Source organism: Dicentrarchus labrax, unplaced genomic scaffold (assembly GCF_905237075.1).
Source record: "Dicentrarchus labrax unplaced genomic scaffold, dlabrax2021, whole genome shotgun sequence".
Taxonomy (NCBI): domain Eukaryota; kingdom Metazoa; phylum Chordata; class Actinopteri; family Moronidae; genus Dicentrarchus; species Dicentrarchus labrax.
Window position 1 is genome coordinate 28,149,333 of NW_026136715.1, and position 19,474 is coordinate 28,168,806.

General features: G+C 39.2%; 1 protein-coding gene and 1 long non-coding RNA gene across 6 annotated transcripts; both read right to left on the reverse strand.

Annotated features, from left to right (window-relative positions):
• Positions 1 to 231: 231 nt before the first annotated feature.
• On the reverse strand, positions 232 to 7,655 carry pofut1 (protein O-fucosyltransferase 1). Of its 5 annotated transcripts, none has more exons than XM_051426082.1 (8): positions 7,517 to 7,655; positions 6,883 to 7,004; positions 6,747 to 6,788; positions 5,734 to 5,916; positions 4,847 to 4,959; positions 4,118 to 4,310; positions 2,766 to 3,008; positions 232 to 1,305 (listed from the first exon to the last, which is right to left on the reverse strand). In XM_051426082.1, the coding sequence occupies exons 2-8, from the start codon at positions 6,949 to 6,951 to the stop codon at positions 1,111 to 1,113; spliced, it is 1,038 nt and encodes a 345-aa protein (XP_051282042.1). In that variant the 5' UTR covers positions 6,952 to 7,004; positions 7,517 to 7,655; the 3' UTR covers positions 232 to 1,110. The 5 variants fall into 5 exon arrangements, with proteins under 5 accessions (XP_051282042.1, XP_051282043.1, XP_051282044.1 ...); XM_051426083.1 differs by having other exon boundaries at positions 7,391 to 7,534; XM_051426084.1 differs by lacking the exon at positions 6,747 to 6,788 and having other exon boundaries at positions 7,517 to 7,654.
• A 7,567-nt stretch (positions 7,656 to 15,222) lies between these two features.
• Positions 15,223 to 19,206, reverse strand: LOC127377849 (uncharacterized). The gene is made up of 2 exons (XR_007887778.1): positions 19,136 to 19,206; positions 15,223 to 15,428 (listed from the first exon to the last, which is right to left on the reverse strand). It is a non-coding gene; the product is annotated as an uncharacterized LOC127377849 (long non-coding RNA).
• Between the last annotated feature and the right edge of the window lie 268 nt (positions 19,207 to 19,474).

Consider the following 19,474-nt stretch of genomic DNA (forward strand, 5'->3'; position numbering starts at 1 on the left):
GCATTTGGATTACAGTTAAACATAAACATGAAAATATACTTAATCAACTGTGAATAACGAGGTTGCAAGCCCACATACATACATTTTATATGAATAATACGATTTCAAGGTATCCTAGCATATCTGGCAACCAAGTCTCAACGAGCCTGTTCAGCATAGTTTAGGTATCAGCTGATTCAACTACTCACAGCTAAGCTTCAGTGAGGGAGCTAAACAGATCGAGGCTGTTGGTTCTTTAAAAATGAGTTAGCATCACTTTATTGGTGAAAAACATGATAGAAAACATTTTACTGCATTCACTGCTTCCACTGCTTCCACTGCTTCCACACATCCCCAACTGCATTTAATCGACACAACCAGTGCAAATCAACTCTTTTGTCTCCCTGAAACATTATGTTCACATTCACCAAGTAACAATATGATGATCCCCATGACATTCAGGACACAGTTCCACACATTTCATCAGTTTTTTGGTCCTAAAAATTTTTGGTTGTAAAATGAGAGGTGGGAAAGACTTTTTCCTTCCTATAATTAGTACGTATGGGAGGTTCGGTTACTGTGCTCTCCTTGGAATGGAGGGCAGGTAGGAAAGAGTTAGCTGGAAAGAGATGGCGGGATGGAAAGGTAGGAAGAAAAAGAGAAGGAGAACATGATCGCTGACACTGCAATCAGTCTTTTCCAGGGTTCACAGAGGTCACCAGAGGTCACCAGAGGTCCCTCTAACATGTCTGGATTGCAAAACATGGTTGCCGCTACAGAATATGGCAGGAGCTACATGAAATGTGTGCTTCCCTGATAGAAACAAAAACTGGTTTTAGTATAGTGATCTTAAGAGGGAACATACAAATACTGGATTTTCAAGCAGGGAACAGACAAAAATAAAGTGTTTCTGGCAACAGCAGTGTCTGTGTCATTATACCACTGACCTCCTATATCCTATTTTATAAGCCCTTTCTCACACAGGAAGCCCCAGCCTCAAATGGGACCGGCCTTGACACACAATGAACCATCACGTCACATATAAATGTCCTTCCACGTGCTCTCTCGCCTCCTCACTCATGACAGTCATCCAGCATTAGCGCCCCGAGGACAACCACCTGACCCTCATCCTCAGAATTCGTCTTTGTGATTTAATTTCCCAGGCTTGTCCATGCCGAAAAAGGAGGATGGAAGGCCGTGGACGTCCCGTTCTCTCTTCACGAACGCGGAAAAGGACGAGACGCAGTTGCCAATGAAGTGGTCAGCCCGGCCTAAGATGTACAGGTCCATCTGCGCCGAGTCTGGCTGAAGACTCACCACTTTCACCTGAAAACCAGAGCGAAATACACAAATAACAATCAGGTGGGGAAATACAATGCTGTAACAGTAATCAAGTGAGAGTACTTCTCATTCTCAACAATTGTACAAATCCCTTTATCATATCAAATTACTACAGTATACAGGAAGGACTGGATTCCGACTTCCGCTCTCATGGGTTAACTATAAATCTGTGTCTGTAAACTATGTGAAAACTTTGCTAATTGTGACAAAACCTGATTTTCCAAATTGTACTACAGTCAACATGTCTGTTCAGGTTTTGTTTAAGGTCACACATGACAGAAACCAAGGGGGCCAAATTTAAAGCAGATGTTACTTATGACCAGGAATGGATTTTGTTAAGATTTTAACGGCACTCTTACTGATACTGCTTATGGATCTGGTACTTTAACTGTACTGTTACTGGTTCTTTTTGTTATTCTTTAAAGGACCAGTGAGTAGGATTTAGTGGCATCTAGCAGTGAAGTTGGAGATTGCAACTAACTCAAGGTTCCCACCCTTTAAAGAAATCATTTTCCATGACCTTTCCAAGAGTTTTTAATTAAGAATACAGGACAGCACTTGCTCACAAACGGCAGGTCTAGAACTGACTTCTTGTTTGACGATGCAGGGTTCATCATGAAGAGTCTCAGGTCTATTACAAGTAGGTGGTCAGCGGTGGTTGTTCGCACCACAGCTGATTCTTCCACTGCGGTTTAAGTCTAAAGGCTGTTATATACTCGCCGTTCCCGACCTGTAGCGCGACAATGTGACGCCACTCCAGTGACGCCGCTCCAGTGACGTAACTATTTATACTTGCTTACTTACTTGGTGGTCGCGACACTAGTTGCAGTCTTCTCCTGAACAGAGGTGTCGCAACTGAGGAAAGGCTACCGACTTTGCTATTTCTACGCACTAGAAGAAGAGAAAGATAAACAATGGCGACCTATTTTTTGATTTTCCAAATCGGTCGCGGAGGTTCTTCCAAATTTTCCTACATATGGCCTCCTCTTTTCCAACATTCATGGCGATTTCTCGCCATGATTTCTGGCACCTCTGTGTTCCTTAACTGAAAAATCGTAAAGATGCCTGTAGAGGCGCACTTGCTCAGAAAGCTTGCCCTCGAACTCGTCCATCTTCCTGTTTCCGCTTTGGCGCGCTAGTGTTTGGTTTGTCTATTTTGGGCTACAGTAGAAACATGGTGGTTCAGATCCTCCTAAATGTTACACACTGGACCTTTAAGAGAAAAAAACAAATGTATAAGTTGTTGTACAGACACTGCGGGTCGCCTTCCATGGAGTTTGCCATGTTGAGTATTTCTGATTCTGATTCCGATTCTGAACCACCTAGAAGGGCTAAACCAAACACTCGCTGTAGATAGGGCCTTTAACGTCTTTTGCACGTTTTGCAGCCACCGCAATTTTTCCTAAGACACCTAAGATACATGTGCAGAGGCTTTAGAAACCCACCTTGCCCTTGAAGAGCTTTTCAATATCCCTGCTGTGGGATTCTGAGTCAGTGGCGATGTAGATGGAGCGGGCAGAGGTCTTCTTCACCCACAGCTTGACAGCCCTGCGGATCTCCGCCAGGTCAGGGAGGCACATGGTCATGGTGAGAGGCAAGGCTGTCTGGCGGTTGTAGCCAACGCACTGAGGGGAGGCCATGAAGTGAGGCCCTGTATCACCACTCTTCAGCATTTTGCATGCATTTTGCTACAAGGGTGGACAAAAAAACAAAGATTTAGATCTTGAGAAGCAAACTAGTACCACACTGACTGTACATTACTACCCACTGTAAAGTTGCCAATCTACCATGGTTCTGAATTGCGCCTTAAGGATACATCCAATGATATTCTATATTTTTCTTATTGTCAATGAATCTACATATTCATCTATGCAGTAGAGCTCCATTGTCCTCCAAAATCTATTAGAAACACATCAATGAGCCACACTGATACACTGAGTGACATATTCCTCACCAGAGCACACACACTGTAGTTTATTTTGACTCAGTCCCACACATTAAGGGACCCTTTTTCTATCACTGAGTACGCTGATAACCACTGACTTATAAACTGTACAATGAACCAAAACAGGGAACGCAATAACTACAGGAATTTTGTGTAAAAAGGCTTCTTTTCTTGACAAATCTATACTTTTAGTAATAATAATCTAAACTTTAATAATAATTTAATTCACTTTTCTTCACAGAAATTAACAAAATGCTGAGATTATATAGGCCTCCTGCATGCGCAATGCAGTCTTTACAATATAAAGTAGATATTGCTACAGGTACAACAGGTAGGAACGGTGGAAAACCATGATGTTTTTTGATTTGCAGTATACAGGTTGAACTGAGTGACTGAGCTGATCCTGGTTTCTGCAGGTTTCAACAGGTTAAACGTAAGCTTTTCTAAGACCATAATGAATGCAGTTTTAGACCTAATTTACATTCATACTGGCAAAAAAGTACTAAAGATATGAACAAAAATCAGTATTGGTTCCATGTCAGTTTTGTTTGGTAGTTGTTACAGCATGATCGAAAATTATCCAAAAACAAATTTAGAAGTGAGACAACTTCATATCAAATCAATCTTTAAGACCTGTCAAAATCATATTTAAGACATTTTAAGAAAAATTCACATTGTTGGATTTGAGACTTTTTAAGACCCCACAGACATCCTGCTGGTTTTGACTATGAGTGAACAGATATGTAATTGACCTTATGAGTGAATGAGAAAATTAAAAACAATAAGAGACAGTAAAGTAAGACAAGCCTTATGTCCAAACCCTGGCTCCATATACGCTGTAAAGCATCTCACCCAGTCAATGCCAATCCTCAGGTGAATGCCGACATACGGCCTGGTGAGCAGGGTGGCAATGTGGTCTTCTCCCTCCTTTACCATCTTGTCTGACCACACCACGTAGCGCTGCAGGCCCACATGCTCCTCTGTCACTGGGAACTGGGCAGGAGCCCCGGGCAATGCAAGGACAGGGTGCTCAGATGGAGGGAACCTATTCCAACGGAGGAAGCAAGAGGAGAGGCTGCCTGTTAGAGGAGGCACTACCTTTTCATATAAAATCAATGGAAACTTCAGTGGGTTCTATGGCCAACCAGACTCCATTGACAAAACCAGTAATTTTATCTAGCAGATAATCGGAAAACACACTTCAAACTGTTTTTGTTTAACCAGAAACAGCTGTAATATCGCTATCACTCACCACCAGACTCCAACAGTAATTTTACCTTGCATATCTTTGTAACATCATAACTTAATTCAGAGTGGACAGACCGACATAGATGAAAAAGCAGCAGTGTCAGGCGCTCCACTCAGTTGTAAACAGACAGACTCAGATGCACATGCGGCCAGACCAGCTTTGTAAACAAACCACAGAGGCTGATATAGCACAGGCAGAGGGAGTGCGGCGTCATTCTCTGCTCAGGACGCCGTGACTCCACTACTGTATATCTTAACATAGCTAATAGTTGTTTCCTGCTTTATTAATGTTCCAAATCTCATATATTTAACCTTTAAAGCTTGAAAACTCACTTCTTCATCCACTGAGGTTGGTGGTAGGCACTGAAAGAAATTCCACCAAACAAGACAGACGTGTCAAATTCCACACCGACATAGTCCCAGAAAGGACCAAATGGGTTCCCATCCTGAAAATGAATCAGAACCATCCGTCTAGAGCAATGAAACAGTAACAGTAGCATTGTAATTATGAGCTTGTGGTTCAGAATTGGTGGTGTATGGGCCACCAGAGGGTAGCATTTCACCATCATTTACTGACAAACAACCTGAGAAATGACAGTACCTAAGTGTATACTGCTTTCAAAGCAAGCTCATTTTGTGTGTCTTTACTTTCTATTTACTATTTAAAAGCTGCAGTGGGTAACTTTTTGTCATATTTCAATTCAATTTTATTTGTATAGCGCCAATTCATAACAGAAGTTATCTCAGGACACTTTTCAAATAGAGCAGGTCTAGACCGAACTCTTTAAAACATTATTTACAGAGACCCAACAGTACCACCATGAGCAAGCCCTTGGCGACAAGGGCAAGGAAAAACTGCCTGTTAAAAGGCAGAAACCTAGGACAGATCCTTCGGCTCTATATTTGTCAAATGAGGTTCCTCTGGCTCCTCCTATTGTTCCTAATGACAACTATCAACTTCTCAGCTCTGATTGGTTGTTTTCAGTCAGGCCCGGTGGATTCTTGCAATGCCATTAGGAGCACTAGGAGGAGCCAGAGGGCTGTCAGGATACAGTGAAAGTTTCAGCAAATATGATATGAAAAGTTAGTTATTTTTATAAAAGTTACCTAATGCAGCTTTAAAATCTTTCATTTATATTACTAGACTATCTGAAAGTGGTAACCAATATCTGCAGATAATCACCTATCAATCAAATGTATCTATGCCCCTGCACTCTCACCTTCATAGGGCAGGATTTTTTGTCTGCACTCCGCTGTGCAGCAGTCTCAAAGCAGTAGGCTTTCCTCTGTCCTGAGAGCCAGTGTTTAGGAGCCAGCTTCTCCATGAACTCCTCCAAGCTGACCACACGGTGGTAGGTAGACAAGGCCTCCAGTTGGAAAAACTCTCTGTAGGGAACATGGGCCTGAATAGAACAGAAAAAAATTAACAAATCAGCACTGTCCAGTTTAGCAATTATCGATAAGGCTTGTGATATTCTAACTGTTTGTTCCTCCTGAAGATTTCTTGACAATACAGGACAGCCCTTGCTTGCACTTGTCATATAATTTACCAGTAGGCCTAGTATTGCACATTTTCTAATGATGCAGGTTCATGATGAAGTGTTTCAGGTTCATTACAGGTGGTCAACCTTTATTGGACACTCTGTGTTAGCTCTCTTTTGTGTGCACTTGCCTGTTCTCACCACACCGCTAAGTGTTTTACATACAATTAATGTTTCTGTGCATGTATTTAACAACCACCACAACAAATGGGATCACTGTTATGTAGATATGAGCATTTACAGCATTTCCAATGAGCTTCTCTGAGAATTCCACTTATGGCTCCAGGCAAAATAGACTGGGAGCCTAAAAGATTGCTGCACGTCTGTTCCGCTTCATGTCTGATGTGAACCGCGAGACTGACTGACATGGGAGCCGAAATGACAAAATTATGTTTTTCTTTTCTACGATAAGTGTCATCCCCCTCAGCTTAACCCACCAACACTTTTCAGTTGTCAGTTGTCTCTGTCAGAGTTTCAAATAAAATCCATGTTTACACAGACAATCTGAGCTTAGAGCTAAAAGACTTTTACATTTTTCCAGGACAACATCAATTATTTACAGGATTTCATCATTGTACTGTGTATATTCACTGCATATTAGAGATAATATTATGGTCCTATATTTAGTCTCTATCCTAAGTTTTAATTTGATTCTGCTTCATGTTTTATTTTTGATTATATTGGTTCCTTACCTTCTTCATTTGTTCTTGTGGTGTTGTGTGGCTGCAATTTCCCTATAGGATTAAGTGCGATCCATCCATCTACCGTTACATGATAAATGATCACATGATTTGTGGTTGTCAGTGACAGTTCGCTGACTGTACTCACATTGGTGTAAGGGGGTGTGTGGTGGCGGTACACTATCCAGGGAGGGACTGCCAGGGTTCGGTTCAACATCTTTGCAAAGGCCAGAGATCCCAGGAAGTGGTCTGCCTGGTTTCCAAAGCGACCTGAACAATAACATTGGTACACTTTATGCTCCTTCTCGTGATAACAAAATGTTGGCTCGGGAAATGTAGCATAAAGTAAGTCATGCCCTGTATGTAACGCAAGTTAGTATTACTCAAGCCCACAGTTTCCTTAACTCCGCTAAGCTAGCTGCTAACTAGCTCCTGTAAGTGTTTGAATGCTGTCTGGGTTGAACGCTCCTCAACAGAAGGTTCTCCTGCTGAATGAAAAACAATATGTCGAACTGAAGAATGACTCCTGGCAGAGTTCAACACAGGCTTGGGTTCCTATTTAATCGATATGTCCCTCTGTCGATATAAACGCCGCTCTCAACTTATGAATGGGTGAAGTTTTGGACTCGCTAACAGAACAGAATGCTAACATCTACCGTTATAAAGAGGGAGTTACCCATGCACGGGCAGTACAACACGTAGCCATTCTCATCCCACTTCAACTCTTCGGCAAAAGTCCGACATGTTTGGAGCAGAAGTAATGAAAGTAAACATGTCACTACCAGATCTTGATATGCTTGTTGATTAACCGCCATTGTGTTTATTTCACATCCCAGAATGCACTGGCTTTTCGACGTCTTCTTCTTCGGGTTTATTGAAGTTTTCAAACGTGCATCAAAAATGGTTACCTCCACCTACCGCACCGGCGTCCTACTCTGCTTCTGATTGGTTTACCGTGACATTCTTACCCTAACCCAAACCAATCCCACGCCTCATGTCCAAACCTAACCAATCAAACCAATGAGGGCAACGAGTACTAGCCAATCAGAAGCAGAGGAGGGCGGGCCATGACTTCGCCTCCCTCGGGGAGAAAAAGGTGTAGTGGAAGTGGTAGAGTGTGTGTGTGGAATGTAGGTTACTTATATCCTTACTTAAAACAATAATATTGTATCAATTAACCCCGAGCAACAAAAAGTACCATATAGTATACCTACTCACCGTTCTGCTCCTGCCAGCAAAGCTGCCTTCTCCCTCTAGTTAGAGTCATTATAATGTTGTAATTTTTTATTAGTTTTTATTTTTATTTCGTTTTTAATTTTTGTTTTCAATTCAGTTTAGTTAAAGTTAGTTTCAGTTTTAATTTAGTTTTTTATTAGTTTTAGTCTTTCATTATAATACAGGAGGTACTCATCAGATGCAAGATTGAGAAGTTCAGAACAGACCTTTTTCAAAGCATCCATTTTGAGATGAAATGGTTGGGTAAACATAGGTTTCACCAGTAGTACTTATTAAGGTTCCTTTTCACTCAGGTCAAACTGAGTCAGGGTGCTGCTATTGTGCATGTTAGCTCACTGGAAAGGCTCTGCTATGGAATTGAACATTAATTGGTTTAATTGGTAAGATCTGTAATTACTCTATTTCATGTCAAAATGCTGCTGTGAAAAAGGTCTTACAGGTATTACAATACAAACACATGTCTTGACCAAATTGACAAGACTAAAAACACTTCCTATATGTACTGTAATGTATCCAAGTTTCTTCCTCTTCATGTCACAGGGGACACTTCTCTGAAGACATGACCCAGTTTGTCAAGTTGTTCCATCTCAGTTTAGCTTCCTGTAGAGACAGACTGATCTTTAACGTCCCAGAAAACTTGGTTTCAAGTCAGAAGCATTTCTACATAACACTGAATATTAGTCACTTAATAGGCAACAATGAAAGTTAACGTTTGGTTAGCCTGTGTTCATATTAACTTGTGGTCAAGCTCAGCCATGCTTTACACAATTCTAGTATATCTAGACTACCAGCTAGCTAACCCACGTAACAACCTTTGTACAGTCGATAGGGTTGAGCGATTATTCGGCTAAAACAAGTAATGTACCCTAGTTTTGTAGTTGTAAAACTTTTCAATATCCGTACTTGTAAACCACTTTTCTAAAAAAACTAAATAGTTCTCTAACTAAAAAATATTGTTGTGAAGCCCTATTCTGAGGCAGTTCTGTAAACAGTTTCTAATAAACATACTAAGGTCTGATCAACATACTAGTTAGTCCAACCCACTCCCAGTTTAAGCACCACCCATGTCTGGTTTAAGCCACGCCCATTCGAGGTACAGATACAGATAAATTAGTTGGCTGAATGGATACAGATACAGATAATGGTGTGCTTGCTCACTCATTCCCTTGGTGCACAGAAATGTGTACGATTATCTGTTTCTTAGAGTGAATCTTTGGTTTGTGGGCAAAACAAGACATTTGAGACAACACCGTGGGCTTTGGGAAACACTGATCAACGTTTTCTGACACTTTTGGAACCCAACAACAGATCGATTCATCAACAAAATGATCAAGAGATTAATCAACAATGAAAATAATTGTTAGTTGCAGCCCCTCACAATCATACAGTATAGGGATAATGTGCAAACATTGTAGCAAAATTCTTAACATTAGACAGTATATGTAGGAAATTAAAAATGTAAAATAGATGTAACTGATTGGTGCAGACAGTCGTATACAATCCTCAGAACAGCATGTAACTAATTTTGTGATTTTGTGGATGAAGTGTGAAAAGTTTAAATCCAAACTGAGACACAAACCATTGACAACTTGTCACAGCTCTTGCAAAATGAGGATGTGAGAAAACGCATCAGTTTTCTTTTCTGACATTAGGTGTTAATTTATTTTCTGCAACCAGGCAGAAGAAAAACAAGACTTAACCTTTTTACTCATTAGTCATTAGCATTAGATTTCTAAATTTTCCTGCTGGACACAAGATGTCTCCTACTTCACTGTAAAGTCCATTCTCAGTGGATGTGCACTGGTGGCTTCAAGTTTCTACATCACACTGTACAAGTTACATACTGGACCAGGATGACTTCCATACTATTTGTGATGTCACAAATCCTGCTGGTAGGCCCCGCCCCTTAAAATCAGATGTTCAATGAGCACAGAGAAACTTTCCTCCTTCAGCAGATGAATGTGAAAACATCCTTCTAGAGTCAAACTCTGCACCATTGAATTAGTTCTTCCAGGTCTGTGAAATGACCTGCATTCTTTCTAATGGCCAGCAGGGGCAGTTCCATTGGCTGCAGAAAGAAGTCTGATACTATTGAGTCTTTTGGAGAAATGAGCCAACTTCTACCTTGATTTATCAGCTCAGTAAACAGTTGTTTATGGTCCTAATGAGATTATGGTCTTAAACTCTAGTTTGAAGTATTCCATACAGCATAATGTTCATTTGGTAAATTATTGTCCTTTTTTAAAAAAAAAAAGTATTTTTTGGGGCTTTTATTGCCTTTATGATAGAGACAGCTGAAGGTAGACAGAGAGAGGGAATGACATGCATCAAAGGGCCATAGGTTGGATTGGAACGCTGGGCCGCTGCAGCAAGGACAGTACATGGGTCACCAGCGCTGCCAACTGAGCTAACCTGGCACCCTGATCATTGTCCCTTTTAATATTTAAAATACAGAGAAAGATATGCTATAGGTAGTGGCCTGTAGAAACAAGAAGGAAAACATATTTTTGTTAATGTTAAACTAACTTGCACTCATAGTAGAAAAATCCCAGTTTTTCAAGAGTCACATCACAAAGAGAAAAACATTGCATTAAGCTTCCTGCTTTGCCTGCATGAGATTCCCTGGTGGAAATGAGATGGAGCCAATCAGCGCTACGTCCAGTGATAAAGGAGCAGCATTCCCACAGGCTCTTCATTAGATGTTCACATGTGTGCTCAACATGCCCAAACCCAGTATGGCAACATGTGGTCTGGGTGCGGTCTCAAACCTTTGTTACTTTAGAGTTCAATCTGTGGACTCTCTGCCAGTCCGCCTTGTTTGACTGAACCCGCTGATAATTGCTTTAACGTGTCACATTTAAGAGATCATTATCTATTGTTAAGTGCGATACAGCTCATGTGATCTGCATTCACTTTGTTGATCATTAAGGACAATAAAGGCGATAACAGATTATTATCCCCTAAAAAACAACTTGTGGCCAAAACAACAAAATAAATGTAAATTTTTCTGTATTTAAACCAAAATCCATGACTTTTCGTTTGTCAGTTCTTCACAGTCAGCAGTTTGAGATGTTTTCTACTCAGGCCTTGGCTTTGAAGGGTTCTTAATCCCTCCACATCCTCTGGTTCAGCCGAGGCAGTCTAACGTATTCTCTCTTTGTGTTCAATCACTCTCGTTTTTCTTCCCTCTGATGCTCGACAGCTGGCTGTTCTTTTCCTCTTTTCCTGTGTCGTTCTCTGTGTCTGCTCCTCCCCCCATCCCTTGAACACACACTGTTTTTCATTGTTAGAGATGACAGCAACGATAACAATGCAAAGAACCACAACTCACAGCCTGAGAAAGAGAGAGAGAGAGAGAGAGAAAGAGAGAGACTTCTTTCAGGTGAACAAATTACATGGATCACAACAACCAAATCAAACGTAAAAGTGTACGCCCTACTTTACTAAATTCTTCACACTTTTATTGGATATTTACGAGGTCTGATCTTGTAATGGCTATCAAGAAGAAGAAGAAGAAGAAGAAGAAGAAGAAGAAGAAGAAGAAGAAGATATACTTTATTAATCCCCTAAGGGAAATTGTTCTTTTCACTCTTTTTTTTATATACACACAGACTGAAAATACACACTTCATGCACATCATATTAATCAATAATGGTAGATTTGTTAATCTATAGGATGAGATTGTACATTTTGTTTTTTTTGTGTCTCTCTGACGCACTGTTCTGTGCTCTAGCAATTTCATTTCCCTTTTTCAATCAATAAGTTCCTCAGGCACACAACGCTTTGCTTTGAGAAGCTGCAGAGGAAGAAGGTGACGCTCGCATTTCATAAAAACATCTGCAGATGAATATATGTCACTCAGTCTCACCCCTTCCTCCCTCTCTGTCTTCACCTCTGCCTCTTTCTTGCTCGCTGCTGATGCACAATAACGGGCCTGTAACGCTCTGCCTGTGTCCTGTCAGGAGAGGGAAATGTAAGGTAGTCAGCTTCAAACAACCTGCCTCCTGTTGACCTTTCTGTGTTGTTACTGACAGTCTGGCTTTCAGTTCAGCTGAAGGCTGCAAACGTGCTGTTTTTTCCAGATTTAGCATACAGAGATCTTATATATTTAATTCAATTCAATTTTTTCAATTCAATTTTATTTGTATAGCGCCAATTCATAACAGAAGTTATCTCAGGACACTTTTCAAATAGAGCAGGTCTAGACCGAACTCTTTAAAACATTAATTACAGAGACCCAACAGTACCACCATGAGCAAGACCTTGGCGACAAGGGCAAGGAAAAACTGCCTGTTAAAAGGCAGAAACCTAGGACAGATCCTCCGGCTCTAGGTGGGTAGTCGTCTGCCTCGATCAAACAATTTACAACTAAGTTCATGTTAAATCCACCTAGTTTTCCACCAAATAGCTTTTTAAACATAATAAATGGCAGTAAAAAATAATTCCTGGAAGTAATAAAAACTCAATCTAACTCATTTCGGCTCTAAATCTACCAAAACTTTATTTTTCTTGTTAGCTAGGATCTGAGTTCAGCTGGGGTTTAATTAACAAAACTCCATTCACAAAACGCCTGTTTTTAGTTTTCCTTTCAGCTAGGACCCCAGTGTAGGGCCTTAATGACGCGATGGGAAAAAAATCAGTGTAACATAAAAGACACAAAACACAAAATCATTTAGGTTTAGAGGTGTCAATGAAATCGGCCAAAACTAACAAAACTGTTGACAAAATGCCTATTTTTAGTTTTTCTCCCAGCTAGAAACGTGGATGAAAACTGAATGGAACATGTGTAGAACTCACAAATATGTAACACATTTTGGGTTAATTATGATTACTCTGCTGACAAAATACCTGTTTTTATTTTATCCCCTTTGCAGCGGTGTGCCTTAGTGACGTAAATGTAAAAGTACATTTTAACATGACATGAGGGGACAAATCAATCAAACATAAAAGAAATAGAAAAGTAACAAATCTCTGTTGACTTGATGCCTATTTTTATTTCCCCCTAGCTACAATCCGTTCAGTTTGATGGATACAAACTGAATCTAAACATAAAAGTAGTAAGTAGGTAACAAACAAAATCTATTATTTTTCTTCTCAGCTCCTCCCTTGGCAGTGACTTAATGACGTGGATAAAAAACTGAATATAACGTAAAATTAACAAAAAGTAACAAAATATTTTTTTTCCCACAGGTTTATTTAAATTTAGAGATGAAGAAAACTATCTCAAACTAACAAAATTCCTTTGGGTCACCTTTTGGCATTGACATGACTTAGTGACAAAAATGCATCTGACTTACTTACTTACTGAGTACCAAAAAAACTATATACATAATAATTTTGGCTAACAGAACTAAGTGTTCCTCTCAGCTAGGATCCCCTTTGGCAGCGGTCTGCCCTAGTGACTTGGATCTGTGGCAGGACAGGACGCTACGTGTTCCACCCTTCCACCTTATCAACCTGCTGCAGGCTGCCGCAGCCGGCTGTCTGCGACATGATACCCCACCTCAGCACAGCAAAGTCGGTCCCAGCTGAGATAGACTTCCCCACCTTTTACTCTGAGCTGCCGAGAAATGATCGCACACCAGATCCTCGCTGGTTACATCATACGCAGAGGATGTGATCACAAACCATCTTTCAGGGTTTGACATCATCTCTGCAGGCATGTTATGTAACATTTGTGTTTTGAGCAGTATTCACATAGATTTTTAGGATGTGATGTGTATTTTAATCAAGCCTCATGTACTTTGATGCTGGCTGTGCTGTTGAATTAAGGCCAAATATGACCAAACCCCTGTGAAAGAGAGTTTGGAAAATAAGTCAAAAATCCTGTCTAAATCCATGATTCTTGAGTCCTCCACCATTTAAAAATCTGTTTTTCTTCTTGTTCTTAAAATTGGATGTTTGAGCTTCACTGTGCAGAAGGATGAATGTTATACTGATGTCCATTAAGGTGCTCTGTTACTATCAAACAAATAAAATAAAAATAAATCGAGCTGGACTGACTCACTGAGAATGACTTGTCAATCACAAGTTAACCACACCCTAAAGCATACCCTACTTTATTGTCTATTTTACTCTAAATGAACCATCATGGAAGAAGACTGAAACTAGAGATTGAGACCATAAACTCATTAGGAAACTGTTAACTGAGCTAATATATTGAATCAGAAGTAGGCTCATTACTCCATAAGACTCTTATATTATTAGACTTGCCCAGAGCTGCCCCATTGGTTCCACTTCACAGACCCAGGAGCTCGGTCCACTAATTGTATACTGTCAGTGGTACAGTTTGACTCTTGAAGGATGTTTTCACATTCATCCGCTGAAAGAGGAAAGTTTCTCTGTGCTGATTGAAAACCTGATTTTAAGGGGCGGGGCCTACCAGCAGGATTTGTGACATCACAAATAGGTTGGAAGTCAACCTAGGTCCAGTATGCAACTTGTACAGTGGGTTGTAGAACTGTATTTAAAGGAAGAACACAGAGCCAAGAAATATGGGAAGATACTTTGGGTTGGTGGAGGTAGTGAAAGTTCCAGCAAATATGACAAATGTTATTTTTAGAAAAATTACCTGCTACAGCTTTAATGCATGTCGGGAGGAAGTATTTTCAGTCCATGAACCAAACAGAATAAATTAAGTCTTAGACCCATATAGACTCATAAAAACATAACATATAACAATAATAGAACCTATTATTGTAACTGTAACTTAACATAACTGTAACAAAACCGAGCAAGAAAACCATGCATGTCCACAACAGGGATGGTGGTGTCCCTCTCTCTGCGCCCCGGCGGTTCCCCCCCCCTCCTTCATCCCCATCCTTTCCTAAGCTGTTTATCGCCCATCTCTGCTAATGTAAACCACCCATCTGCTTTAAACAAAACACATAAAAACACACACATAGTCATTTCCCACCACGCCGGGCCCTGAAAGTAGGGGTTGCTGGGTATTCTGGTGGCAAGGAAATACACTCCAGATGTGAACAAATTGTCTCCCTTACTAATTGCTATTGTGTTCACTGATGCTGATTTTGGATCTCTTGGATTGGCATCGGGGCCAAAACTTGCCAGGATTTGTGTATGTGTGTGTTTGTTTGGAACCTTGAGTGTGTGTGGTCATAAGGCTGATGGCGTTAAAAGAAGAGCTGCAAGGTAAAGAGTGGGAAAGGGAAAGAGAGGTAAATTGGGATGACACTGGAGGAGCAGTTGGAGGACTGACTACCGTTATGGCTGCCATAAACAGACACAGATGTTTCTACTCAGTGCCTGATGAAGGCTTTATTTAAGGGAGCCCATTGCTTTCTTCTGTCGTGTCATCATTTCTGAGAGGCTGCCTCCCTCGTCCCTCACAGTGCATCTAATCAGGACTGATTAGGTGTGTGGTAGTCGTGCAGAGACATGCTCCGGAGGCTGCCCGCTGTTGTGCTTATAGGGTGGTTTCTGCATGCTGGAAGTTTCCTGGATCCGGGAGAAGATGAGAGAGACAGACAGAGAGGAATCAGAGGAAGTCAGTGTCTTGGCATGATGTGGCGTTTCATAAGACAGTTAAAAATCACTCCCCAGCTCTAAATAACAGACCACCACCCAATCAACCTGACTGCGGTCATGGCGACCGCACTGACATCCAAATAAACAAACAATGGCATAATGAAAGAAGTCTCCTTCTTTATGCTGGCTTCACCTCATTCATCTTCAGCCTCCTGTTTCTCTATCATCTATTCCTGTCTGTTTGTTTTACAGCATCCTCATGTGAAGAGAGTTTTTATGAGCGAGGATTTAAGAGTAAAACTTAATTTTTAGATCCTTAAAACACTTGATAGCCACAGATCATTTGTATGTACAATGAATGTAAAACAAGTTATTTTAACATTCTTGATAAAGTAGCTTCAACTAGAAATTTTAAGTGACACTGACTCATTTTGTTATCTTTATTTACTCTCAATACAAAATACCTAAAAGTATGTAAGTAAGCTAATTTCACTTCACATTTCTAGCAAAAGCTGCTTAATCAAGAATGTTTTACAAAATTGAGTTAGTCTTACTTAAAATTTTGATTGATCACTTTCAACAATATTTTTGAATTAAAATAGCTTATCACAGTAAAGACACCACAGTTTGGTGTCAATTGTTGTCAAATGTAACACATAACGCACACAAAACATGTGTTAAAAAAGGGAAATTAATTGAATGATCTGTTAGGGCCTTATTTTACACTAAATGATATCAATACATGTATTCGGAAAAATGTCTGAAGAAATATATTTAATGTATTGATTTCTAATGCCACTTTTAGATATTTCTGTTAAATGCTTTACCACAATAATGTCATTTGTTGCCTCCTTTTTCTACACAGATCATCAGGATAATTACAGTAAATCATTATGTTTTACTAGAATGTGTATGTCACTCAAACTAGGCAGAGAAATTGATTTTCTTTATATTACATGCTCAATATCTCACACAGTTATCTCCTAAAATCCGGGGCAGATCTAGAGGGGTGGCTAAAAATGGCCTTCCCACCCCAGTTCGGTGTCAAATTTAAAACATTAATTAAATTAAATAACATGTTAAAAACCGAAAGAAATAAAAGGATCTGTTATGGCCACATTTTAGACTAAGTTATAGGCTTAAGTTCAATGGAACAATGTCTGAAGATTAATAAAAATAAAGCAATGTATTGATTTCTAATGCCAGCTTCAGATATTTCTGTTCAATGCTTTACTAATGTACCAAAGTAATGTTTGTAAGTTCAAATATCTTCATTTGGGGGCTTTTCCAAGCAAATATTGATAGTTTGTCATTGTGATAAAATAAAAGCATATCATTCTGCCACCCCTCTGGACACCCCATGAATGTTTCTCTAGGACCACCCCTGCCCTTAATGAAAGTTAATGGAATGACATATTCAATCAGTTAACTGTAAAGTCATTTTTCAAGCAAAACTATTAAACAATCTCAAGTTCCAGCTTGTCAGTTATGAGGTCTTTCCTTTTTGTCTTGTGTGATAGTAAATGTTGGGTTTTCAGCAGGGCTGGAACTAATGATTAATTTCATTATCAATGAATCCGTCGATCATTTATGGATTCATGGATTAGTTGGTGGAATCAGTGCTTCCCAAAGCCCAAGCTGACATCTTTAAATGTCATTTTAACCACACCCCAAAGATATTCAGTTTACTGTCACAGATGACGAAAGAAAGCAGAAAATATTCACATCTAAGAAGCTGAAATCAGAGAATTTTATTTTTAGAAATGACAGAAAACAATTCATTGATTATCAGAATAGTTGGAATATAATGGTTGCAGCTCTAGTTTTTGGTCTGTTGCCATCTGAAGACCTTAACTAGGGCTTGAGGGAATTCAAACAGGTGTTTTTCCCTTTTTACAAACTAATGGATAAATCGAGGAAATAAGGTTACTCTTGAACAACCACAAGATGTCTGCTTAAAGCTCATAGCCGATTTCATGAAAACAGACAAATATCACCACCGGAGTGCAAGCTGCATGTCCAACGAGGAAAGACAAATCAGTAATAAATGATATCATGTTCCTGCAGTTACAGTTAGGGCCGTTATGATAATTATCAGAACAGATGAATTATCGGTTGATGATGGGAAATGTATATTATTATAAATAATCTGGACGATTAAATAACAGCAAATAAATTAACGGTCCATATTAATAATAATTTATCTTGAATTCTTATGCAGAATGATTGATGACTTCATGCTTGAATGTTTTTTGATGAACTTTATAGAAAGAATAACATCTGAAGAGTCAGAACGGTTGTTTGTTGTTGTTGTTACCAACAGTTAGATTTGGTTAGAACAGAGCTCTAAAATATTAAATCATCTATCCTTGCTCACTACATCTCAGCCTTTCTTACCCTCAGGTGATTATTGGTTATCGTATCGGCTGAAAAAAAATCCATATCGTGCGTCCCTGGTATTGATACACTCAACTCACGATTTGATACAGTGATTAAGTTAATTAAATAGTTGACAACTAGTCGATTAACTCACTAACGGTTGCAGCTCTATTATTTTATTTGCGATTTAATCAGAAAATAGAGTCCCGACCCATTACACTGTAATAATGCAACTCCAGACAAAACCTTATGTAATCTGACTTGACTGAACTGATTGAGTAGATACTGTTTTATTTTTTTATATATATATATATATAAAATGTGCAACTTGTACGTGATGTGACCTATTATACCACATGACTGTTTACTGTGGGGGCAAAACAGTGTATAGAGGACTGTCTTTATATCTTTCTTTTGAGATTCTTTGAATTTTTTAATTGATTTGTCTTCTTTTTTTAAAATTCAGACACTTTAAAATTGTTCGCAAGAGTTTAAACATGTTTGATTTCAGAGATGATTGATAAAAAAAGAGAGAGGACTCTGCAATAATTACATAAATGTGTGTATAAGAGATCAAGCTTAATTCTACAACAGAATGCAATGAAACAATCAGTCTTTCCTGTTTCACTGTGTTCCTGTAATGTATGCAGCCTCACATTTGGATGTAGTTTATTTAAATGTGTAGTAGATAGATTATTTCTTCAAATAGCTCCATGCTGAAATGCTTTTTACATTTTAAGTCCATTCTGTCATCTGAACTTTCCCAGTTTAAATATTTTATTCTTAACCATTCTTTATTCAGTTTAAAGGGGCTTCATTGGCATGGGAAACAGATGTTTAAGTTTTTTTAAAAAAAGTAAACTTGTAGTTAAAAAAACACAAATACAAAAAGTGTTTTATTGTCTTTATAATAATTCATGTATAATAAATGATACATAAGAATTAGCCTTATTCATGCACAACTTTTTGTGATTTTGATGACAAGCCATAGGCTACCTTTTTTATTAATGCATTTTTATAAATATAAAAAAATGAGTAAGCAAACCATTGACTTTGATGTGTAAAACCTGTTTTTTACATTTTTTTAAAAAAATGGTTTCACTTTTTCTGCGTTCAAAAATAAATGTTTGCTTGGAGGCAAAAACTTACTTTAAAGACTTTCAGATTTAACGATGCAGCACTCCAATAAACAAAGTCTAAAAGTCGTTTTTGGGGGTCCTGTTTTCCTCCCGGAATGTGACTGCCCAGTTAGCCATCGGATAAAAGCAAATGTCGGACAGTAATACCTGCGGACTCACCTGTCTGCTGTGAGAATAAAACCTCCGTACCACCCAGCAGGAACGCCTGCTGTGCTTTTGGCATTTCTAAGCAGCTCCTCTGTATTGAACACGCCGAAAGGCTTTTGGTGCTTTCATGTTCAGTAGGAAAAGTCGCCATTATGAGGCAGGGATCGATTATCAATCAAAATACGAATGAATACGAGTTGAGTTGTCTGTCATGTTGTAGGTTTTATTTATTTAGTGGCCGAACAGCATCTAAAGTGTTTATTTCTAATACTGTTTAATTCATAATTGAACTACAAGCACTGGCTGCAACATTATGTATCCACTTGGTTGTGTTATCTTTCAGGTTGTTTA